This window comes from Corella eumyota, chromosome 4, assembly GCF_963082875.1.
Source record: "Corella eumyota chromosome 4, kaCorEumy4.1, whole genome shotgun sequence".
Classification (NCBI taxonomy): domain Eukaryota; kingdom Metazoa; phylum Chordata; class Ascidiacea; order Phlebobranchia; family Corellidae; genus Corella; species Corella eumyota.
This window is the reverse complement of record NC_137493.1, coordinates 15,027,789-15,052,091: the sequence shown is the minus strand read 5'-3', so window position 1 is coordinate 15,052,091 and position 24,303 is coordinate 15,027,789. Positions and strand designations below refer to the sequence as shown.

The following is a 24,303-nucleotide window of genomic DNA, read 5'->3' as shown; positions in this document are numbered from 1 at the left end:
TAACTGAATGTAACTTACACCAAAATTTTGTTACACTAACACAATTAAATAAAAAAAAAATAATATTTCTAGTACATTTTCGTTTTTCGCGTTATGCATATGATTTAGTAACAATTTTTATTACATTACACAAATGTTAATATCGAAAGCTACAGTAAGTGCATAAAAGATATATATTTGCAGTATATAAGAGGGTTCTACAATATATAAGTAAAGTGGAGGAATAAGGTAAAGAATATACAAAAGTTTGGAATTTTTTTAGACTTTTTATGATTGCAGTTTTTCTGGAATTGGGATTTTTTACATTTTTACATTATTATCTTTTTAATTTTTAGTTTAAAAACCTTTAATTTTTTTGGGTTGTTTAAATATATATTTATACCCAATTTTAGAATCTAAAAACAATCTTTTTTTTCGAATTTTTAGAAATGTAAAAATACTTTTAGAACAAAGTATGTTATTAATTAGAAAAATAATTGTTATTTACATAATTTCAACCGATAATATTATATATATACATGATGGAACCATAGTCATTATACATCATATCATAACATTCCCCTTTTACTTAAAAATATTGCAAAATGCTGTCAAAAGGTAGCAAAAGTTGATAAAATATGCTGTTTATATGCTATTTGCAAAGGCCTATTATCGTCCCAAAAATGATTTTTTTTCACTACACCAATCTAATTTGGAATTAAAATTAAAATGATATGAATATAACCTAAACGAGATAATAACCTAATAATATAAATGCAATGGAAAAATAAGAATTAAAATAAAATTGTATAGTTCATTAATCAATGCTGCTAGTGATTCTCTACATTCTTTGCTATATAACAACTTAACTTGACAATTTCAAAAATAAAAATCAGAAAATAAAAAAAATTAAAAATTAGATTTCTAGTAACAATATAATAAGATACAAATACTTAAATTTGGTTGAAGCGCTGAGCTTTTTCGAAAACCGACAAGTTTTCAGGCTCAATGCTAAAGTTTTGCGAATATGGACGATGCTGTTGGTCTTGAGAACTAATCTCAGTATCGTGATTTATTATTGGAGTGCTTCCGTGAAAAATGGGTTTGTTATTTGGCAACGCTGGCTAAAAATCAGAAATATTTTAAATTTTAAAATTTCAAAAATTAAAAATATTTTGATTTAAAAAAAAAATATTAAAATTTTTACCTTTGGCTTTTTAGACGGAGGTGAAGGCTTGAAATTGATGGGTTTACTATTTGGAACTGATGGGGGCACTTTAGGGGGCCCTAGGGGCTTTGTTTGGGGCACAGGTGGCTTACTATTAGGCAAAGGGGGCAAGGTTGATGGTATTGGGGGAATTATAAAGGGTGGGGCTTGGTTGTATTGCTTTGTAGGGGGATTTTCTGGTGGTGGGGGTCTATTTACAGGTACAGGGGGAATATTTTGTGACCCAGGGTTAAACCCAGGAACTTTTGGGGGGTCGGTATTGGGAGGGGGTGGAGGGGCCACTCTTGTTGGTTTTGAACTTGAATTTGAACCCACCAAGGGGGAAATCCCATGTAATGGGGTTACATTTGATGTGTCCTTTTTAGGGGTAAGGTTTTGATACGAAGGGGTGTAGATTTTCTTAGGGGTGTTGTTTGCAGAAGCACTAGGGGTATAATGAACTGGGGCAGAGGGTCTTGCTGGCGGGACTTTACTTGGCGGGGTGTTTGAGGGGTAATTTTGGACTATATGAACACCTAGGAATTTAAAACAAAGAAAAACTTAAAAAAAAAAAAATTTAAATTAAAAATTAATTAGTAATTTAATAAAATATATATTTAAAAATAAAAAGTTGTTTATGTCTTTAAAAAATGCAACCCTTTTATACACTGAAAAGTATATTACACCATTTAGGGTTTAAAATAATTAAATTCTTACCATTACGACCTCTTGTATAATTAGAATTATTCTGTCGAGGTGAATCGAATAAATTTTCTTGAGAGCCATTCTTAGGTTTGGCATTAGATGGGTTTTTACTCCTTGCTACAGCTTCTAATCTTTCCCTCCTAATTTAATAATTTTATTTTTAAGTTGAACACTTTAAACAAAAGAAATGGCAGCGTGGTGTAGTGATAAGAACACTTGCTATACCACACATGAGGTCGTGGGTTTAATCCCCACTAATCTCATGCTGTAGCGCCCTTTATTTAGGCGCTATAAACGATATGAACTCACTTAATCAGCAGCATAATTATCGGGCAATTATAATCTATAATATCCCAAACTGCCAAAGGCAACTCGAGACTGGGTCGGGGTAACTGATGTTACTCTATGTTGCACACATTCGATTTTCCCACGTCGAGGATAAAGATATACAAAACAAAAAAAAATTTTTAAATATTTTTCAATTTTTTTTTATTTTTACCTGTTCTTCTTCCATTGTAAAATCTGTCTTCTGCCACCACAGTATTTATACCAAATCCAACTTAATAAGGCAAGCACAATGGGTAACACAACCAAAAACATGACAATCATCAATATCATCTGAATATCACCTAAAAATTAAAAAAAAATCATTAAAATCAAAAAAAAAAATATTTAAAAATTTTTTTTTACATTTTTTTTTATTTTTAAATATTATTTTTTTACTATTTAAATCAACTAAAAAACTATTAAAAACTATGTTAGTTTTTGAGTATTAGACAAAATAAAGTAAAGCCTATTAGTTTTCATAATAAAAATGGTTATTAAAATTATAAATTAGTATTAAAATAATAAAAAATATTTTGAGTTTTAACAAAACATTTTTTGTTGTTAAAATTGAAAATGGCTTGCAATAAAAATGAAAATATTACCACCATTTTTATTTGTAACATTTTCCATAGAAGTAGCTTTTTGATAAAAATTTAATTAAATTTAAAAAAAAAATTTAAATTAATAAAACTGTTATTATTTAAAAATTTTATATAAAAAGTTTAAAAAATATAAAAAATATAAATTTTTTTTTAGTAACACCTAATTAGAATGTATTAGTTAAATTGAAAACTGGTGATAAAAACCCTGCCACATCACACATGAGGTTGTGGGTGTACTCCCCACTGCTTACATGCTGTAGCGCCCTTAAATAAGGAACTATAAACAGTATGAACTCCTGCTAAGTCAGCACCTAATCAGCAGCATAATTACCAGGCAATTGTAATCTATAATATCCCAAACTGACAAAGGCAACTTGAGACTGGGTCTGGGTAACTGATGTTACTCTATGTTAAGGTTGTGAAGTCGACCTTCCCACATCGAGGATAAATAAATGTAAAAAAATATACAATATTGTATATTATACAAAAAAAGTTTATAGAATTACATATTTATATAAATTGTACAACAAGCTTCTTATTACATATGAATGTAAAATAATTGTTATTGATTTACCGTTGTTAGCACAAGCATTCCCACTGTTCACACTTCCACCGTAACCTTCTGTTGCACAGAATGGGGGTGCCCAATTACATTCACAATGACAGTTACCAAGGTTGTTACAAACCTGAAAATAAAAAAAAAATAAAAATTATTGATACAAAAATTTTTTTGAAATACTTGAAATTGTAAAAATTCACAATGAAAATAAAATGACTTTTTATTTATTTTTTTAGGTTCTTTTTTAAAAAAAACCTACCCCCTTTCCATTACAAGAATTTGAGCAACTACTTGGCATTATTTCAGTACAAACTCCCTCTTTGCATATCTTAAAATATAAAAAAAGGTCATTTAAATATAAAAGTGTATATGTATTCAACATTTTCTTTCATATTGATTGATATGTGATGTCAGAAGGTCGACTTTACAGCCTAAACATAGGGCAACATTAGTTCACCCAACCAAGTTTTGAGTTGAATTAGTCAGTTAAATAATTTTAATTATAAATATTCTAAAATTCATGTGCCAATATACCTTTGGCTTAGTACTAGTATATATCATTTTACTTAGAAAGTGCTATAGCATAGAAGCAGTAGGGATTAAACTTAAGACCTCATGTAGTAAAACCAAGCGTTCTAATACTACACTATGCTATCTTAATGTATATATTTAGCAGCACATTTCTTCAACAAACAAATATATGTTATCAATATTTATAGATAAACTTTATATACAAGAATATAACATACCAAATACTTACATGGTTAAGACTACACATAGTCCCGTCTTTCACTAACCCGGGGTCGCTAACATCTGTGGCGTTTTCGTCCGTTGATATTGTTTTACATTCCTCCTTTGATCCTGAAAGAACGTTCCGGAATGCGTAGCGATCTCTTCCCACTAGGGGGCGCCGGTTTCCACCAGCGCACTGAAGTTTACCGCACTTTGCATTTCTAAAAAAAAAATAATTTTAAATATTTTAAAATTTTTTACAAAATAGAAAAATAAATAATAATCCTATATTTTTTTTAACAACTTACTCATTGGTACATTTAATAAATTCCCCGTTGTTATTCTTTCCACAATTTCCGTTCCAATCTCCCAAAGCATTAACTAAGGTATAACAATCATCCACACCACTTCTTGCAGCTGCAAAGAAAAAAATTAAATTTAAAACATCACAGATTTAAAGAAAAACTTAAAAATGTTAAAAAAAATTAAGTTTACTGTTATTGAGCATATTATTTAAACTAGTCAATAGCCTTCGTTACGATTGAAATTTAAATTGTCATAATATGATGGCAACTTTCAACTAATATTTGCATGCGATAATTTACCAGCGCCACAAAAAGCAGTTTTTTTTCTACATCAAACATACAGTTAAGATTTTTACATTTAAAAAAAATTGGTTAAAATCTCGGAATATTTTTATTAAAATCTGTAAACTTGGTACTTACTACTGCCATCAGGTGATGTGCCCCAGACATTTGAACATTGTAAATCCCTGGTTAAACAAATTCCTTCGTTGCACATTCCCTCATTATTATTACATGGGGAACCGTCTTCTAAATATACATTACCTGGACACTAAACAAAAAGATAATTTGGGGTAACAAAAATAAATTCTTTTTTAACCAGTTTTTTTTATATATCTTTATCCTCGATGTGGGAAAGTTGAATGCACGACCTAAACATAGAGTAACATCAGTTACCATGACCCAGTCTCGAGTTGCCTTTAGCAGTTTGGGGTAATATAGATTATATTTTCCCGATAATTATGCTGCTGATTAAGTGCTAGCTCAGCGGGAGTTTATACCGTTTATAGTGCTATACTTAACGGCGCTACAGCATGAGATCAGTTGGGATTGAACCCACGACCTCATGTGTGGTGTAACAAGTGTTCTTACCACTACACCACACTGCCGGTCAGTTACATAAATAGAGTAATATGAAATTTATATAACATGCTTTATTTTTTAATTTTTAAAGTGCTTTGCAGCTTTATTGAAAAGTTTTGCAATTTTGTAGGTGATGAATATAGCATATTAATATGGTTGACACTGAATCACAAAATGACTTTAGGACCTTCAAAAAATGTCTGTGCTACTTACACTTTAATTTTTTTAAATACTGGAAAATGATGAACATCAAAAACCAGGTTACCATATTTTTACGTGTGACATAGAAAGTACTAAGTAGCGTAGTGAGTGTATACAAGCTCGTACTATCTACGTCATCACAAACTTGATCAATTTTAAATAAAAAAATATTGCTAAAATAGGACTTTAATTTTAAAATGCATTTAAAAAAAATGTTAACAAAAAAATTGGCCCTATAGGGTAAGCTTGATATATACCTCTAGTTGATTACCATTTTATTCAACATGACATGGTTGCAATAAGCAACTAATATATATATATACCCACCAGGGAACGAAATAACGGGTCGCTATTCGCTAAACGCGAATCGTTTTTTTAAATTAGCAAATCGTTTTTTACAAATATATTAGAATTAGCGAATCAACCAAAAAAGTTCAAGCGATAATAATACTTTCATGTATATTTGTGTATTGTTACGATCTATTTTTAATCGGTTTAACACATTTATAATTACACCAATATAATCCTGCGTGAATGTAGTACTATAGGGCATTTAATAACAAAAACTTTCCATGTTTGGCAATGCATAAACTTCACCTCCAGGTTCGTTTAGTTATTGCGCAATTTTTTAAATACATAACACAGCTTTAAAGTAATCAAAAATGTCTCGTTTTTTGTGCGAAAAATTATTAACGATTTTTCACAAGACGTTACATTTTAAAACGCCACGCAACGCGTCAAGTGTTATCAAAAAATAAAGATTATGACTTGGACCTAATTATTGCTCTAAAAATTCAACCTCATTTTTAGTGAATCGTTTTTTAAACGTTAATTCGTATCCTGCCCACAAACAGCAGTTTTTGGCCTCCAAGTTAAACATACATATAAAGGTATACGTATTATCCACAGAGCACCATTGTTAAAAGATTGACCCTTTTTACAGGTTAAAAACTGTCTATATTAAACGAAAGCACGCATATATATTATATAATGAGCTTACATTAGCTGACAGCTAACGGCAGTTTTTTATCCTATAATTTAAACATACATATAAAGGTATATGTATCATTCACAGAGCTCTATATTTTACAGATTGACACTAGGTTGAAAACTGTCTATATTAAACAAAAGCATGCATATATATTATATAATGAGCCTACATTAGCTGACAGCCCGGTGCAATACTCAGGTAATTGACAAGGATTTCCATCGGTCGACCTACACATTGTTCCACTTTCTGTGTGTTGACAATTCTGACAGCAAGTACCGGTGTCACAACTTGCTCCTTCGTATAACAAACAAGTTGATGCATTACAACAAGCACTAAAAACAATTAAATTTGTTGTTAATAATTTTTTTTGTAGGAAATTTAATACAAGTTTGGTTATAGGTTGCCATAGTAAAAAGTGAAAATTAAGATTTTAAAATATTGTCCGGTAGTGTGGCGAACTGGTCATGGCATCAGACTACGAGCCAAAAGGTTTCGGGTTCGAGCCGCACCATTGCCACACTATTTGCCCTTGAGCCCGGTGTTACAGATAGCTTAATCACATCATAACAGCACACCCTTCCCCAATAAAAAATATAAAAAACCTATCACCTTAAGGTGATATGAAAAAAAAAAAGATTTTAAAATATTATAAAAAATTTTTTTTAAAAATGTATAACTTGGCTAATATAAAGAAGGTTGCAAAATGAAAAGTTTAAGTTAATAAAAAAACCTATTTAGAGGAAGTAAAAGTCATTTGGTTTTATAGCCTGGTATCTATCTTTATATATAATCAAAAAACATTTATAAAATAAACATTTGCCAAAAAAACAAAAATTCAAAAACGATTTTCTACGAAAGTTAGGTCAAGAATTTACAGTGCTTTTTCCAGAAGGGGGTTAGGGTAAGTTGGGACAAAAAAAATGTCTGATTTTCAGTAGAATGACAATTTAGAAATATTATTTCTATTTAAAGTACAGTTATTTTTCCAGTCTCCTTTTACATTAAGAACAATTAAACAAAAAAATCCCACCTTCTGCAATCTTCCACTGTTCCGCAATCACATTCTTCCCCCTTCTCAATAATATCGTTTCCACACTGTGGACCACCATATATGGTGCTGGGATCTGGTACGTTTAACAAACAACTTCCAAGCCCTAACTTCTGGTTTTGACTTAAGTATTCTCTGCTACAAGAGGACCAAGCTTTTTGCAAAGAAAATCTAAAAAAAAATAATTTAATAAATATTTTTAACACAAATTTTGATGAATGTTTTTGTAGAATGTTTAAGTCTTAGAAACTGTTTTTTAGGAAAAACTGAATATATAACTTATAAAATATTTTGGATCACTTGTACTTTATGTTCTCTCAAAAAATTTAGACAATAATGTGTAAAAGTGAATTGGCAAGGAGCATATAGAGTATGTGAGAAAATTAGCAAGTATCACAAAGTACAAGAGCAAATTATCGAGGACTAAAAACTACAAAGAAAAATCAGTAAAGACTGAAAAGTGCATATAAGTAATTACTAAGTACTGAAAAGTATAACAATGGTTTGGTAAAGCCTGTAAAAGCAAAGGCAAAAATTTTTTTTCGGAGACCGTAAAATACAAGCTAACCAAAATTTCCGTTCAAAAAAGCAAAAATTAAAGTAAATACTCACCCAGACGAAGATGCCATTAAACACTGTGAACCCTCAGCACAAATACAATCCGGAGTGTCATGCAACATTCCGAAGTTGTGGCCCATCTCGTGCGCCAGCGTGGCAGCAGTGTATGCCACATTACTGTTATGATCCTTGTTTAAAAACAGAGTTTGTCAAAAATCAAAAAACTTAATTTTATGTATATATATAGAACATTATGTTAAAATAAGTAAAAACTAGCATTAAATATATTATTTTTAATATTAAATCACAAACGGCAATTACACCATGACAATGCTTCCAAAAAAACAATTAAATATTAATTAGAACCGAAAAATTAATTAGCATTTGAAAAAAAAATGAACCTATGATGTAATATCATGATGTCATGCTGTCAGACATAATAAATCAATTGCAGGAAGCTATACAACATTAAGTGTGACAGTTTTTAATTGTTCACTTTTTTAAACGTGATAGAATTACTCTTTATAAGATTATATTTAAACTAAGCAAATCTAAACTTACTAACCATAGAGATTTTTACTCTTATATGGTTCAAGATTAAAACCAACAAAAAGGGCACCAAAATTATAAAAAAGACCATTTATTGCTGAACCAATCCATTTTAACCAGTCACATGTCAAACACCATAATATGACCTTTATAAACCAATATTATATTACTTTCATCAAAAAACTTTTCTTCTGAACCAAAACATTAGAACCAGTTACATTGTCAAACACCATACTTAAACCATTATAAACCAATAAAATATTTTTTAATGAAAACCATTTATTTTTGAACCAACACATGTTATAACCATTCACATTGTCAAACACCATATACCATTAACACCAGCAATGGTCAATAAACTATCAAAAGATAACAACCAGTCTTACCTGGTTAACGCCACCAGATCTTGAACCACACATGGAACCAACACTTGCCATACCAATGGTTGCACCATCAAAGGAACCACCATAAATCAACTGGACATTGTCGGCTCGTCGCCATGGTGAATTTGGTGGACTGTTTCTTAATTGTTGTTGGTAGTATGCCAAGAAATCATTTAAAACCTTAAAAATGGTTTACTGGTTAAAAAATTAACCATTTTTGGTAACCATTTTTTGGTAACCAATTTTAGGTGATATTTTGGTAAAAAAAATAATTTATTAATTTTACAATAATTGTAATTATTTTATAATTAAATTTTTGCAATGTCATAAAAAAAATTAGATGACATTTATTTTGGGAACTTCACGAGACCAGAAAAGTTTAAAATTAACTTGTGGCAAGTAAGTAGTTCTAGTATGCCTTGAGGCCATTATTTCAAATTAGGATTGGGTAAATAATGAAGTTGTTGACCAGTTTGTTAAAATAATTATTGCAACACAACTAAATTATTACATTAAAAATTATAAAGACTGTAAAATATTAAATTAAAAATAATTAAATTTTTTTCGAAATTTTTTTGTTTTCTTTAAAAAAGTATTTACTTTATTTAAAAAAAGTGTTTACCTCGTTGGCGTTGGTACCGAGTGGTACTTTGTCTCCATTTTTCCAAACCTCGATATCGGTTAAAACGATCCGAATACCAAGTTGGTTGTAATAACCATCTAAATAATTCACTAATTCCTGCATCCTTGCGTCCAATTCTACCCTCGAATCAAACTTATCATACTGAAAAAATAAATTATTAATTAAAGATATAGAACATAGAAAAGCACCAATTAAAAATATAAAAAATAAGAAAGCAAAAGCAATCAATTTTTTAGGCCTACTCACTATGTTTAAAGTAGAAAAGGCAGGACAGAAAATTAAAAGTTTTTGCAAAAAAATTAAAAAAAGTCAAAAAAATTAATATGACTAAATTTCTAAAACCCACTTTTTTGTGTTTTATAAATTTTTTTTGTGTTTTCTGTTAAGCATATTCCAAATGACACCTTTTAAATTTGTTAAAATTTATAGTTTTATTTCCATTAAAAAAATAAATAAAGTTTATTTAACTAGTGGTTAATAAGCTTTTCTAAAGCTGTGTTTATTATTATTGCCCATGATAATAAATGACCAAGCATTTTAAAAACCAAATAATTTAAAATTCAGTATTTATTTAATTTTGTTTTTAGGAAGAGCTAAAATGGCTTATAATATTTTTCAGCAATACAACAATATTAAAACCAAAATAGCAGATTAAGGCCTTGGAAAAATTTAAAAATACATTTCCAAGAAATTTCCAAATTATTTACCTCCATAGAAATTTAAACCGCTTTTCTGCTTTTGGTCATGGTTTACTTGTTTTTGACAGATTTTAACAGTGTTGATATTTATTTAAGTATTGTAAATCAATATTGTGAAGAAAAAGTGTCATATTTACTTAAGAAACTGCTTAATTTAAAAAACTTTTAAACATAAAGTCAATATTTTTAAAACTTAATATTTTAATAAATATAGCTTTATAAAAACAATGTCAAAAAAATATTGAAGTAGTGTTTTTTAATGACATATATTTACTTAATTTCTAACTTTTGTTATTATAAACAATTAACTTAATATTACCTCTGCTTTATCAACCACCAACAGAAGTTCAACAAACTTCTTTTCATTTTCGATTGCTCGTTTGTTTCTAGCATGAGTTGTATTTCCTATAAGAGAAAATTTTATTTATTTGACCGGACAATATAAGGTAATCAGGTCAAAATAACAGTAATTGGTTATTAAAAAGTACTTGATTCAAAAAAAGAGAACCCGAGGGTCTTAAATTAAAAAAAAAAAAAGAATTATTAAAATTTATTAAAAAAAAAACCTTAAACCCTTAATCAAATATTAATAGATTTGTTAAAAATTTTATATTTTCCGAATTAGTAATTATCACGTTTTTGTTGTGGTCTGTTAAACAGATGGCATACAGTTCATTGGCTCGTGAGTAATAAGTAAAAATTCCAATTACATGACAACACAACAGCAGATCAGGAACCAAATTAACGACAACATAACATTATTTTTCTCCGTTTTTGGGGCATAAAAACATATCAAAAAAATAACACTGGTTTAAAGTCAGGGCAGCTAGAGGTTTAAAAATTAATTCTATACATACATTTAAATTATATATATATAAAAAAAGATGTATAGGCTAAATTAGAAAAAAATTAAATATTTGTTAAAATAGGTAAAATATATATAGCTAATTTAATTGTACACAATCTTTAATTATTTTACATCGGCATAACAAATAAACCTTTTATTTGATAATTCTAAGGAGAAATGAGAAATTAGTTATTTAGTATCAAACATTTAAAGTAAATATTTAATATCGGCCTATATACAAAACTAATCCATTAACGTTATTTTAAACATATGGAAAAAAAAGGAACTATACGCAAACATTACCACTAAAATCAACCATGGAATGTGCATAGCAAAAAACACCTATAAATAATTAAAACTAATATATAAAACCGCATAAAAAATTAAACATATTGCGGAAATTCCTCTTTAAAAAATTTTTACAACAATAAAATGATTTTAAAAATAACAAAAAATTAAAAAAAGATGCAAAAAATTAACCATCAAAAGTAGAAATGCTCAGTTAGGTACTCATGTTAAAGGAAAAAGGCCTACCTATTATTAAGCTTGAAAGAAGAGTTTAATATTATGTGGGTATAATGTTAAAAGGTTAAATAGTGTGACAGTAAAATGGACCTACGCAAAACAAGGCTGACAACAAGCCTGTACCAACTAAACTTACGCCATATTTGTTATTACAAATCTAATGAACCGTGTTACCTTTGAGTTTAATACAACAACAAATTTACCTTAGCCTTAAAAACAATTCAACCAATTTTAAAATTTTTTTTTTTAATTTTTAATTTTGAAAAAAATTTTTAGAAAAATTTTTCACCTTGTTTACTTTTCCATAAAAACGTTGAAAACTCCATCCAAATATCTTCATTTCCACATTTCCCTCCCTTATAACCTAAATCATTATGAGGGTGGAATGCCACGTAGGTTTCATGTTTTTCAGACAATGGTTCGATAACGAAAACTTGGTCTTCTAAAACAATAATCCCTCTACAAAAATAATAAAAAAATAATATCAATAAAAATGCATAAAAAATTAAAAAAACAATTATCAATAGGCTATACAATTTTTGTTGCTAAATTTCAGACCATATATGATGTTGTAACTTTAACTAGTCATATTAGTAATATACAAAACCTTATATAGTAAGTTACTTAACTTGTCAAAATTTCAACACCTTTTAATATATTACAGTAAGCAAAATAATAATTGTGAATATCATGTATATATGTTTTTTTTTGTTATTTGGTAAAGGGTTACGCTTAAGATTTCTGATTCAATTATATGTGAACCGTTACATATCTTAATGTACAAAATACAGAATTATAACAGTAGGCTTAAAAAAAAAAATAATATTTATATGTGTATAAAAATATATGTCATAAAATGGAGTTACTTCTAATTTGGTGTTATTTAATTACTGACTATTTAATTTTATTGCCAGATATTGTAAAATTTAAGTATTGCTTAAGCAGTAAATACATTAGTAAGTGCAGAGCAGTTTATATTAATAAAGGACCACAAATAAACAAATAAAAAACAACAAAAATTAATTAATATAAAATTTTTAAAAATTTTTTTATTACCTTAGTCCATTACATGTGCTCATAATAACCAAACTATTTTCATAAAATTTAACTTTTCCTTGATAGTAACAATGATCCTATAAAGAAAACATATGTTAAGTAAATCCTGTTATTAATTTAATTAAAAAATTAGGTCATATTTTGGAGTTATGCTAATACCATTTACAGGAAATTACATACTTATGTTTAAAGTTTTTAATAAATAAACTAAAAAAAAAATTTAAAATTTCTTTTATGAAATTTACTTTTATATTAGATGTTGGTTTCGTTGTGGTGGATTCAAAATCAATGATAGTTTGAGGAAATAGAAACTCATTCAATTTTAAATCAATCGAGTAAGTAACACCAGCGATTTTGATATCAAAATAAGCATTTAAATGATGATACTTTTCCTCCTTTAACAAAATAAAAATAATGCGACTGTTTAAAAAACAACGTTTCAGATTATATATTGTTTTTTTTTATATAGCCTACTTCAAGGTATTTTTTAAATTATTTTTAACTTTACAATTTAATAATTATATTGTATTGACTATTTTAAATTTAATACAATTAGTATCATTTAGCATCAATTATATGTTAATTTTTTATAATAAATTTAATAGCAAAATTGTATAAATATTTATATTTTTAAATAAAAATTACTTCTTTTAAATAGGTTTTAAGATTTTCCTTTTTAACATGATGATATTTATCCACAAATTGCACGGGAAAAACGACATCATATTTCTTTAAAGTTTTTAATCTCGGATGATCATATAAAATTTTTTCTGTCAAGAAATTATCTAAAAATCAATTGTTTACAAATTAAACATAAAAATTTTATAACATTTTAGTTTTAAACACCATGTTATGTTTATAACCCAATAAGACAAAGTTACACACAAAATATAAAACAATGGGTTTGGTGACCATGCCATAACATACTTAAAATCTTTATGTAAACATTAATACCTTTGGCATGTTTTAAATCATTAAATTGATTTTGTCATTTTTTTCGTCGCATTGTTGTAATATTAATTGTATATCGTATTTATTATTTACTTTTATCAATGTGCAAAAAATCAAAATACAAAAAATATATATAATATATAGCTAAAATATTTTTAAATGAACTTATTTTTTCCCGTCAATTGAGTTAATAATCAGACAAGATAAACATCGTAAAATTAAAAAGAAAAATTAAATCTTAGGCTCTGTTTACAATTGCTCTAATAATTAGTTTATGGAAGGGCGATCCATACTTTTAATAAATATTAAAAAATTACAGTCAGAAATTTTAAATTTTTAAAAGGTTTGCAAAAACAAAAAAAAATATTTTACTATCAATAAAACATGGACAGATAGAATATTGCCAAAAAACTGTTAATAAAACGTCACAAACCTTTTAAATCATGGTCAAAAGTCTGTTGTGTGGTTCCAGTTGTAATAAACAGCAAAAATATTAACCCAAAAAACAAATGCATTATTGTTTAACTACTTCTACACTAACCTAAACGTCGTCTGCTCGCGTTTGATATGTGAAGTACATGCAGTCTCTTTCACTTTAACATATACACCGAAAACGACCTGACGTCATAACAAATTTTTTACTGAAATATTAAACGCAAAGTAAATATGGTTTAAACTAGAAACATGGCCATGTTTAGTAACTACATTTTCTTAAATGTAATTTTTTAAATACTTTATTAAATAAGAAAACAACTATGAGAAGATCTAAATGGGTTGAATCTTAATTTTGCTTTCTAATAATTTAATTAGAATTATTTACTTTGTGTGTCGTTTAAATACCCTTATTATACAATTTTGTTTTTGTTAAAAATTTTTCAAAAATGATTTACTTTAAAAAAGTACAAACATATAAATTTAAAATCCTTTTATGTTTATTTATCGCTATTTACCTTATGATATTTCTATGTTCTTACTAGAGTGGAAAATGAAAACAACATGACTATGACGTAACCGAGAAAAACAAGACAAAGGTCGACTTCGAGGTTTCGGAAGGAGGAAGTAAAAATAAATAAACTTGGTGGAACTGTGATTTATTGGGAAATGTGCATAAAACCAAGGTTATTTTGGAGTCTAGTAATATTGTACTGTGTCTGCCTTAGCCTTATGTTACTTATGGATTTTATGAATTGGGTTTAACAGTTTATTATTGATTTTACAGACTTAATTTAAGCGTATTTTTTATTTAACTAAAAAGAAATGGCTTGTTCTTCCGAGGATGAAATATCGTGCTGTAATGACAGTAAGGTAATAATATAAAGAAAATAAAGTCATAAATGCATTTTATGTTATTTGCAAAGTCGTGTAGCTTATAAATATATATATATGCGTTTATGTTACAAAGTAATGAAACAATTTCTAATTTAGTCTAATTTTAATCTTAAATTTTTATTGTAAAGTTTTTTTTAATAAAAGGAGATAGCAAAGACATACAATTTTATTTATGTAGTATTTTTCCAGTATTAAAATTACTTAAGTTCTTATAAAAAACGCGAAATATTTATTTTATTTTTAAGCACACCAAATTTTCATACTTTGGCCCAAGATTGGTTCCCTTTCTTAAAACAGCTTGTATATACTTGGTTCTTGTTCCTGAAATCAATCCACCTAATATAGTGACTGCAATATTAAAATGTCTACCAACCCTAACTTTATGTGTGTTTGTACTATGGTAAATAAAAATATTATTTTTTAAATTTTCCTGTTACATTTTGTGTTCTTATGTTTTAAATTTATTGTTGGTATATTACATTATTAAGTATAAGACAGTTTTTAACTATTTACCATTAGAGAGGTCAAATAAGATACTTAATTACTTAAAAAATCAATTTAATTTAAGTTGAACAATGTTCAAATCAATACAAACCGATGTAAAAAGGACAAGGTCGTAAATGAAAAAATAAATATAACTTTAATTTTAAACTTAAATTTTTAATATATTCTAATCAATAAATTAAATGTTTTAGGTACGATGGGTTTAGTTTTACTTCAAGAAATCAATATTCACGATGTATATTAGCCGGTCTACTTTTATCAATGCTAGGCGATTTCTGTTTAGTGTATGCTGATGAAGGATACTTTTTTCATGGTTTGTTTTAAATATATTCTCAAAAGTTTGACCATAATTTTACCCAAAAATTAGAATTAACATTTAAGTAAATTGTAAAATAAATTAAAGATCTTATTAGAATCAATTTGCAACAATTTTAAAATGTAATTATATATTTTTTGTAACATGTAATAAAAAATGATTCAACAGGTATTTTAAAATTTATATATAACTATATTTGTACATAACTATACAGTGTTCAATTTGTTAAAAACTGTGTAGGTTATGGGTATTTAAAATTAATTTTTACAGGTGTTGCTGCTTTTGCTGTTGCTCACATAGCTTACATTTTTGCATTCGGTCTTAAACCGTTAAGACCTTCACTCTACCTCAAACTTTTACCTATCTCGGTTATTCTTTACTGGTATTTGTATCAAGGGTTAACTGACACTGCCCTTAAGTTTGCAGTGCTCGTTTATATCCTTATTATTCTCTTTATGCAATGGAGGGCTTTAGCAAGAATTAGGTAAGTCTTTTGTTTACATAGCATAAGTTTAAATGTTTATTTTTTCAAAAATTATTTTTTGTAAAAAATTTAAATTTATATATTCAAAATAATCAATGTTTTACAAAAATTACTGTAATCCAATTTACCAAATGACCTTTTGTAACCTTTTTTAGTCATAGGTTAAATATTAAGCAACCTTCAAAACTTTAATATCACTGAGCCACATGTATTTCTTAGAATTTAGTAAGGTTACGTAGTGGAATAAATCCACATTACGTAATGGTTAAATATTAGTCATTTCAACATAGAGTACTATGATTATATTAGATGTATATAATAAAGAATAATTGAAGTGACTAGTATCTTATTTTTGGTAATTTATTGACCACGAAAAAAAACTAAATTAACAAATCCAATCCAATAAATAAAAGAATAAATATATATACTAAGATTTCAAACATAAATTAAAGTTAAAAATTTAAATTTATAAAATAAAAAATTAATAAAACCTAAAAATTTTAGGTCAATTGATGATGTACGGGCAGGGGTGAACGGTAGTAGTCACAAAAAATGGACTGAACTGGCAGCTTGCCTCGGAGCTATTTCATTTTGTGTGTCAGATGCTTGTCTTGCCATCAACCGATTCCATTCCGACGTCCCTCACCAGCGTTGGGTTGTCATGACAACTTATTATTTGGCTCAGCTTGGAATTGCATTAAGCGTTGTGAAAAATCGACAAATTAAACGAAAGAAGTTGTTGAAAAAAAAGCTCGAAAATTCAGAGAAAAAAATTGAAGGTGTAAATAAATTGGATTAACTTTCAATTTGGGTTGGGCAATTTTTAGTAGTTTTATTTAATATTTAAGGTTTCGGTTTCAGATATGTTTATTATTTGCCCAACCCAATATTTAAAATGTTGTTTTTTTTCTGTAATTTTAAAGGGTTGTCTGTAAAATTGGTGTCCTGGTGTCTTTTAGTATCTAGTTGGTATGTTTTTGTCGGGTATTTTTTAATATATAACACGAGTTTACTGAAAAATTCCTTCTTATTAAACCTCATTTTTAGGCTATAATTTTAAACAATAAAAATCCCAAAATACCTGCCCCAATAGAATACTTAAAATGTAATGTTCTTATTCTTAAAGTCTGTCTTAGTATCAGTTCTGTAATTGTTTTTATTGCCATAGAAATATACTGCTTGCCTGTTTTCAAATCATTTTAGTTGTTAATATTTTATTATTTCTTTGGAAGGGCTATTTTATATATTTTTTTCTTGTTATTTGGAATGTTTTAAGCATATTTGAAAATTACTCCTTTTTCAAGTTGTATTTGAATATGTTAACAACAGAATAAGAATTCATGAATAATTAAAATAATAAAATGTATAAATAATAAAACGGTGTAGTTGGGATTTTCTTTCATTGTTCTATTTTACCTTCTATGTGTGCAATGTTTTTCTCTTCAAAATATAATATTTTAACTTTTTATAAGTTATCCAAAAAAATTCATAGCTAATACCTCTAATACAGATATAATAAGTTCATTTTCATATTTTCAGCAAAGATTTTTATGTATACATAACATACATGACATATTTTACCTTTATTTGGTGATGCAACATCCCAAAAATTTGATATTGTATATAAGTAAACTTTGTTTATATTTGTAGCCATTGTATTTTGCCATTTGTTTATAGATATTGTTCCAAAACCCAAGTTCCATTATTTTAAAGTTAAACAGTAAACTGCAATCCCTAACTTACTATACTGTGTCTGTAAGAAAATACAATCGAAACAATGTAAATTTGTAAAGCACAATAAATGCAAATCCCATATTTTTTTGGTGTTCATATTAAGACAATTTTTACATAGAAAATAAACTGTAAATTAAACTTTACTTTAGGATTTTATTTTTTTAGACAAATTTTATTAAAAAGAACAATTTAAAACAGCAAAGATAAGGTACATTTATCATTAGGTTTAACTAGTTAATAGCCCAACCTCTGTTCGGCGTTTTAATTGTCACAATATGGTTGCAACTAATATTAGCCCGCAATAATTCACCTGCGCACCACAAATGGCAGTGTTATTTTTTCGTAAGACTATAAATATATATATGAATCGTCTACTAAGCTTCGTTATATATAGATTTTAAAGTTATATGTTAAATGAGGAATTGAATATTTAACTTTATGTTTGAAATAGTTTGTTATCATTTCTTTCCCATCTAAGTTTGTGTTTTCTTTTGATATTTCCACTAACTCCAATAATTTCTTCCCTCCTTCTTGCTGCCTCCTATTTAGACAAAAATAATTTATCAATTTTTTAATAAACTTTTAAAAAAAAAAATTTTTTTAATTTTTTTTTTTTTTTAAATTAAAAATTTTTTTTTTTTTAAATAACTTTATTTTGCTATCAAATAATGTTGCAAAATTGGGAAAAAAACAATTATTGTTACCTCAATTTTCATTACTACAGGTATTTCCCATTTATAAGAAACCAAGTTAATTATTTTTCCCTGGTGTTCGTGGTTTATTCTTCCAACTCTCCCACTTCTATGGATATAATCTGATACACTTGTAGGTATATCATAATTAATTATCTGTTTGACCTATAAAAAACATGAAAAAAAGTATTTATAATATAAATATTAGAAGAGAACCAGCAACGTGGTGTAGTGATAAGAACACTTGCTACACCTCACATAAGGTCGTCGGTTCAATCCCCACTGATTTCATGCTGTAGCGCCCTTAAGTAAGGCGCTATAAACGGTATAAACTCCTGCTGAGCCAACACTTAATCAGCAGCATAATTACCGGGCCATTATAATCTATAATATCCCAAACTGCAACAGGCAACCCGAGACTGAGTCAGAGTAACTGATGTTATTCTATGTTTAAGTCGCCCATGTGATTTTCCCACATCGAGGATAAAGATATATACAAAAAAAAATTGTTAAGTCAATTTATTTACCAAAAAAAATGTATATAGTTATAACAGTGTATTTTTATTTTACTTGTTTATAAAAGATAAATAAAATAAAACCAAATTTAAGTTTATTTTATTAGTACGATAAACTTAACATACTTGTGTGAAATCAAGGCCTCTCGATAGCACATCAGTTGTGACAACTAATTTATGTTCTCCATTTTTTAAATCATTTAAAATAGCTGCTCTTTCCTAAAAATGATATATATAATACATTTTAAATTAAGCAAATTTTAATCTTTCATTAAACATGAGCGTTACTAAAAATAGAAGATATGTTAAAATTACATTTAAAAATCATTATTTACATGCTAATGATTTTATAATAACTTATTTACCCAACATAAGGCTTTTTTTTTAATTTTTGCTAGTTTCAAGTAAATACTAATAATAACAGGGGGTTATATTACTTAAATAAATTTAATATTTACCGAGGTTTTGAGACTTTTGTCGATACCAATCGCTGATATTCCATGCTCTTGGCAAGCTTGACAAACTTTTTTAACAAAATTCGTGAAATTACAAAACACGATTGTTTGCTCTTGTAAAGATTTTTCCAATATTGAAACAAGTTCCCCTAACTTTAGAGAGGGTTTTACCCTAAGGAAATGGTGGGTTACATGGGGTGAAACCCGGTGTAAATACCCACTTCTGATTGTTGTTAATTCGTTCATCTGATTAAAAATAAAAATTTGTAAAATTAAAATTTATAAACGACAGTCAGTTAGGAAATCCCATAGAAAAAATTATACATATTTTTTTATATATCTTTACCCTTAATGTGGAAAAGTCGAATGTGCAACCTAAACATGGAGTAACATCAGTTACTCCAACCCAGTCTCGAGATGCCTTTAGCAGTTTCGGATATTGTAGAAATTATAATTGCACGGTATATACGCTGGCTCAGCAGTAGATTATACCGTTTATAGTGCCTTACTTAAGGGCATTACAGCATGAGAGCCGTGGGGATTAAACCCACGACCTCATGGTGGTGCAACAATTGTTTTTACCACTACACCACGCTGCCTGTATTAAAAAATCTACTAAAATACAAATTTATCAATTGTTTTGAATTCATTTTAGATTAATCTAATGCTAACTTATTTTTATTTATACACTATAAAAAAAATGGTTTGGTTTAAAATAACACAACAAAATGTTACTAACCGATATGATATTTTCTAATGCTATTCCAGCATACTTTGGAAATGTTGCACTACATAAAATTAACTGTGCACTTTTTTCATGATTACTAATCGGAGTTTTAAGGCCTTCGTGAATCTAAAACACAAACAAAAATGTATAAGAGTTATATAAAATATTATGTTAGTACTTTTAGTTAAACTATCTGTAACATCTTAATTAGTAAAGTTACATATAAAAGGAATTTATTTCCAATTAACATTCTTACATTTATTCTACTTAAAATGTTGCACAAATTTGTTGAAAAACTATCATCTAATAAAGTGTCACATTCATCAATTACTACATGTTGGATACTGGATAAGTCAACTTTGCCTAAAAAAAAGCTATATTTTTCAAGGTTTTACTTTAAGTATATTAAGTAAAGTTAAAAAATGGCAATTTTTGTTAGCCCAACCAAGAATTAAGTCATTGGTTTTCTAGTAATACAAATTTTTATCTTTTAAATATATTTTCTACATTTATTCTCATACTGTATCATAATTAATTACTGTTAATTTTAAATATCAAGTAGATAAAAAATACACAATATATATACAATATATAAATATATACATTTTATCAAAAAATAAACTTATAATACTTTTCTTTAAAGCAAGTGTGAAAGGAATTGGTGTAGAAACTAAGACATCTGTCCCACTGTTAAGGTTTTCTAACATACCCTAAAAAAATTTTGATGCAAAATTTATTATTAAAATACAAAAAGAAAATATATTAATGCACAAGCGTATATTAAAAAAAAAAATTAAAAACTTTAGGATAAAAATCGTTAAATAAAAATGTATATACTGCTACTATTTTAGAAATGACATTTTTGTAACAAATTTAAAAGCTTAAATTAACTTACCAACTGTGAACTTGAATGTAAAGTTCTGCATGTAATAGGTAACTTTAATCTTAACATCATCATCTTAAAATATAAAAGATTTTTGGCTTCATATAATTTTAAAACAAAAATGATAATTTAAGGCCACCTAATACTGTATACACTTACATAAGATTAATAAACTCTAATATTTAATAGACATGGCTACAACATAGCATGGTGTAGTTGTAAGGACACTTGCTACACCACACATGAGGTCATAGGTTCAATCCCCACTGACCTCATGCTGTAGCGCCCTTGAGTAAGGTGCTATAAACGGTACGAACTCCTGCTGAGCCAGCACTTAATCAGCAGCATAATTATCATGCAATTATATTCTATATAATATTCCAAACTGCCACAGGCAACTCGAGACTGGGTTGGAGTAACTGATGTTACTCTATATTTAGGTCGCGCATTCGACCTTCCCACATCGAGGATAAAAATATACAAAAAAAAATATATATACAGCATTTAAATTACCTTCACTTGCTCACAAAGTTCCTTAGTAGGCACTAATATAAGAGCTTTGAATGAAGTAGGTTCATGCGATTGAGGTTGTAGTAATAATTTGTTTAATATTGGTAGAAGATAGGCGTAAGTTTTTCCACAGCCAGTCTCAGCAGCAAACATTGTGTTTTTATCTTAACATAAGTTAATTTATTTTAAATTCCAAATTAATATATACACATTTTAATTTTTTATTTTGCTATAGTAAGACCCTCTACATCATCCAAAATAAAGTAACCGGCAGCATTGTGTAGTAGACAGAACACTTATCTTTACTACATGAGGCCCTGGGTTTGATCTGTACTGCTTCCATGCTGTAGTACCCTTAACTAATGCGCTATAAACGATATTAACTCCTGCTGAGCCTACACGTAATCAGTGGTTTATAATTAGCAGGCAATAATATCCCAAACTGGCAATAAATTAATCGCCCATTTTTTACTCTATTAAGATTAATTAATTACCTGGTTTATTGTTTTAGTAATAAGCAAATATATGTGACTTAAAGCAATAGAAATCAAACCCATGCCACTTAGCTTTAATACATTAAAAATTTAAATTACCTTCCATAATTTCAGGAATAGCTTTCTCCTGAATAACACTTGGTTTAGTGATGTCAATAAGTCGAAGTGCTTGAACAATCTCAGTGCTTAAACCAAGTTCATTAAAAGTTGATTTTGAATCTTCTTTGAAAGAAGGATTCTAAAACAATTTAAAACCAATAAAAATTTAACAATAGATCTTAAGAAATTAAATTGAAATAACATGGCAGTGTGGTGTAGTGGTATGAACACTTTGCTACACCACCATGAGGTCGTGGGTTCAACCCTCACTGCTCTCATGCTATAGGGCCCTTGAGTAAGGCGCTATAAACGATAAGAACTCCTGCTTAGCCAGTACTTGATCAGCAGCATAATTATCAGACAATTATAATTTATATAATATCTCAAAATGCTAAAGGCAACTTCAGACTGGGTCAGAGTAAATGATGTTACTCCATGTTTAGGTCATGCATTTGACCTTTCCACATCAAGGATAAAAATATATATACAAAAAAAAAAATATTATTTTTATTTAAAAAAGTTTATTTTACTAAAATTTTTTAAAGGTGTTTTTTATTTATATATATATATTCTTTGTGCGAATTTGTCTTTGCCAGTGCAATAAATAATCCAATTAATTTGTATTTTTTATTAAAAAACTGACGAAATTTACCGATTTTGTTGGGTGAATAGTAAAAAATTTTCCAGCACTTTTGTTGCCACCCCATTTATTTGAAGTTAGAGTGGGGGGATTAAATTTTGTTACAAATTCATTCGTGTACATTGCCGAGTATTTCTCATTTGTCGATATCAATTGTTTACCTGGCCGAGCTAATTGCAATAAACCTGAACAATAAAAAATATTTATTAGAAATGTAAGTAAACCAGCAGCATGGTGTGGTGGTAAAAACACTTGCTACACCACCTGAGGTCGTGGGTTTAATCCCCACTGCTCTCATGCTGTAGTGTCCTTAAGTAAGGTGCTATAAACGGTATAAACTCCAGCTGATCCAACACTTAATCAGCAGAATAATTATCGGGCAATTATAATCTATAATATCCCAAACTGCTAAAAGACAACTCGAGACTGGGTCGAGGTAACTAATGTTACTTTATGTTTAGGTTGCGCATTCGACCTTCCCACATTGAGGATAAAGATATATACAAAAAAAGTGTATTTTTGATTTATTAGATTTTTAAATAAAACTTTGGTTTTTATAAGATTTCTGCATAAAAATTAGTTAAGTATTTAAAAAGTATTTATTGATAACGTAAAACATTTATAACCTTTTCTTTTGCTTTGTTTTTGAAAAACATTTTTATCAATTTTTCTTTTTATTCCTTGTGGAAACCGAATAACTGGTATGGAATTCTATTAAAATATAAAAAAAAGGTTTAAATGAAACAATTTATTACTTTTTAAACAAGTAAAAACTTTTATTGGTTTCATACACATATTATATATAGGTACGTTACCGTATTACTTGAGCTAGAATAAAACATTTTTAGAGATATTGTCTTTGAATTTAAACATCGTATTGAATCTTGAAGCAACGAATTTCGACATACAAACAACATTTTTTCTTACATTAAACAATAAATTATATTTTTCTAGTGAATATCTGTTAAATATTACATTTAAATTAACAATAAGCTAGTTTTAAAGTTAAGCAAAACAGCACATGTTAGACATAAACAAAAACATGTGGTCAGAGTTTCCAAAATTTAATTCAGTTTTAATTTGTTCTAAAAAAAAACATTAAAAAAATGTAAAAATTTATAAAGTTTAAAATATAACATTACTTTATTCTTAAAATACAATAAATATTATTTTAAATAAAAAAATGTAATAAAA

At 27.7% G+C, this 24,303-nt stretch overlaps 3 protein-coding genes across 4 annotated transcripts; 1 reads left to right on the top strand and 2 right to left on the bottom strand.

Moving 5' to 3' along the window:
- Positions 1–104: 104 nt before the first annotated feature.
- On the bottom strand, positions 105–14,303 carry LOC145751419 (disintegrin and metalloproteinase domain-containing protein 12-like). Of its 2 annotated transcripts, XM_082567555.1 has the most exons (21): positions 14,161–14,303; positions 13,422–13,561; positions 13,022–13,171; positions 12,777–12,853; positions 12,010–12,179; positions 10,668–10,753; positions 9,630–9,791; positions 9,011–9,187; positions 8,130–8,263; positions 7,500–7,688; positions 6,639–6,801; positions 4,837–4,966; positions 4,420–4,528; positions 4,140–4,332; positions 3,639–3,707; positions 3,395–3,506; positions 2,821–2,856; positions 2,391–2,520; positions 1,904–2,031; positions 1,187–1,722; positions 105–1,103 (listed from the first exon to the last, which is right to left on the bottom strand). In XM_082567555.1, the coding sequence occupies exons 1-21, from the start codon at positions 14,240–14,242 to the stop codon at positions 933–935; spliced, it is 3,144 nt and encodes a 1,047-aa protein (XP_082423681.1). In that variant the 5' UTR covers positions 14,243–14,303; the 3' UTR covers positions 105–932. The 2 variants fall into 2 exon arrangements, with proteins under 2 accessions (XP_082423681.1, XP_082423683.1); XM_082567557.1 differs by lacking the exon at positions 2,821–2,856.
- A 413-nt stretch (positions 14,304–14,716) lies between these two features.
- LOC145749923 (lysoplasmalogenase TMEM86A-like) lies at positions 14,717–18,169 on the top strand. The gene is made up of 6 exons (XM_082565807.1): positions 14,717–14,845; positions 14,947–15,032; positions 15,302–15,456; positions 15,752–15,873; positions 16,147–16,360; positions 16,865–18,169. Exons 2-6 carry the CDS (start codon positions 14,985–14,987, stop codon positions 17,157–17,159), a joined length of 834 nt encoding a protein of 277 aa, XP_082421933.1. The 5' UTR covers positions 14,717–14,845; positions 14,947–14,984; the 3' UTR covers positions 17,160–18,169.
- Positions 18,170–18,394: 225 nt separating this feature from the next.
- On the bottom strand, positions 18,395–24,007 carry LOC145751062 (putative ATP-dependent RNA helicase DDX28). The gene is made up of 13 exons (XM_082567142.1): positions 23,925–24,007; positions 23,736–23,820; positions 23,122–23,294; positions 22,470–22,608; positions 21,880–22,040; positions 21,379–21,441; positions 21,115–21,193; positions 20,740–20,846; positions 20,496–20,609; positions 19,760–20,002; positions 19,428–19,520; positions 18,799–18,951; positions 18,395–18,635 (listed from the first exon to the last, which is right to left on the bottom strand). Exons 1-13 carry the CDS (start codon positions 23,949–23,951, stop codon positions 18,531–18,533), a joined length of 1,542 nt encoding a protein of 513 aa, XP_082423268.1. The 5' UTR covers positions 23,952–24,007; the 3' UTR covers positions 18,395–18,530.
- Between the last annotated feature and the right edge of the window lie 296 nt (positions 24,008–24,303).

What these genes read in the sequence shown, in the direction of transcription:
- LOC145751419 (XM_082567555.1), bottom strand. Translation starts at nt 14,242, where the DNA reads ATGCATTTGTTTTTTGGGTTAATATTTTTGCTGTTTATTACAACTGGA. An exon ending in TTAAAACCTATTTAAAAGAA is followed by an intron (nt 13,172 to 13,421) that starts GTAATTTTTATT and finishes ATTTTGTTAAAG; the next exon opens with GAGGAAAAGTATCATCATTT. An exon ending in CACATCACCTGATGGCAGTA is followed by an intron (nt 4,529 to 4,836) that starts GTAAGTACCAAG and finishes TTTTCTTTGCAG; the next exon opens with CTGCAAGAAGTGGTGTGGAT.
- LOC145749923 (XM_082565807.1), top strand. Translation starts at nt 14,985, where the DNA reads ATGGCTTGTTCTTCCGAGGATGAAATATCGTGCTGTAATGACAGTAAG. An exon ending in TTATGTGTGTTTGTACTATG is followed by an intron (nt 15,457 to 15,751) that starts GTAAATAAAAAT and finishes TAAATGTTTTAG; the next exon opens with GTACGATGGGTTTAGTTTTA. An exon ending in AGGGCTTTAGCAAGAATTAG is followed by an intron (nt 16,361 to 16,864) that starts GTAAGTCTTTTG and finishes TAAAAATTTTAG; the next exon opens with GTCAATTGATGATGTACGGG.
- LOC145751062 (XM_082567142.1), bottom strand. Translation starts at nt 23,951, where the DNA reads ATGTTTTATTCTAGCTCAAGTAATACG. An exon ending in ACATTTTAAGTAGAATAAAT is followed by an intron (nt 20,610 to 20,739) that starts GTAAGAATGTTA and finishes TTTGTGTTTTAG; the next exon opens with ATTCACGAAGGCCTTAAAAC. An exon ending in ACAAAAGTCTCAAAACCTCG is followed by an intron (nt 19,521 to 19,759) that starts GTAAATATTAAA and finishes TATCATTTTTAG; the next exon opens with GAAAGAGCAGCTATTTTAAA.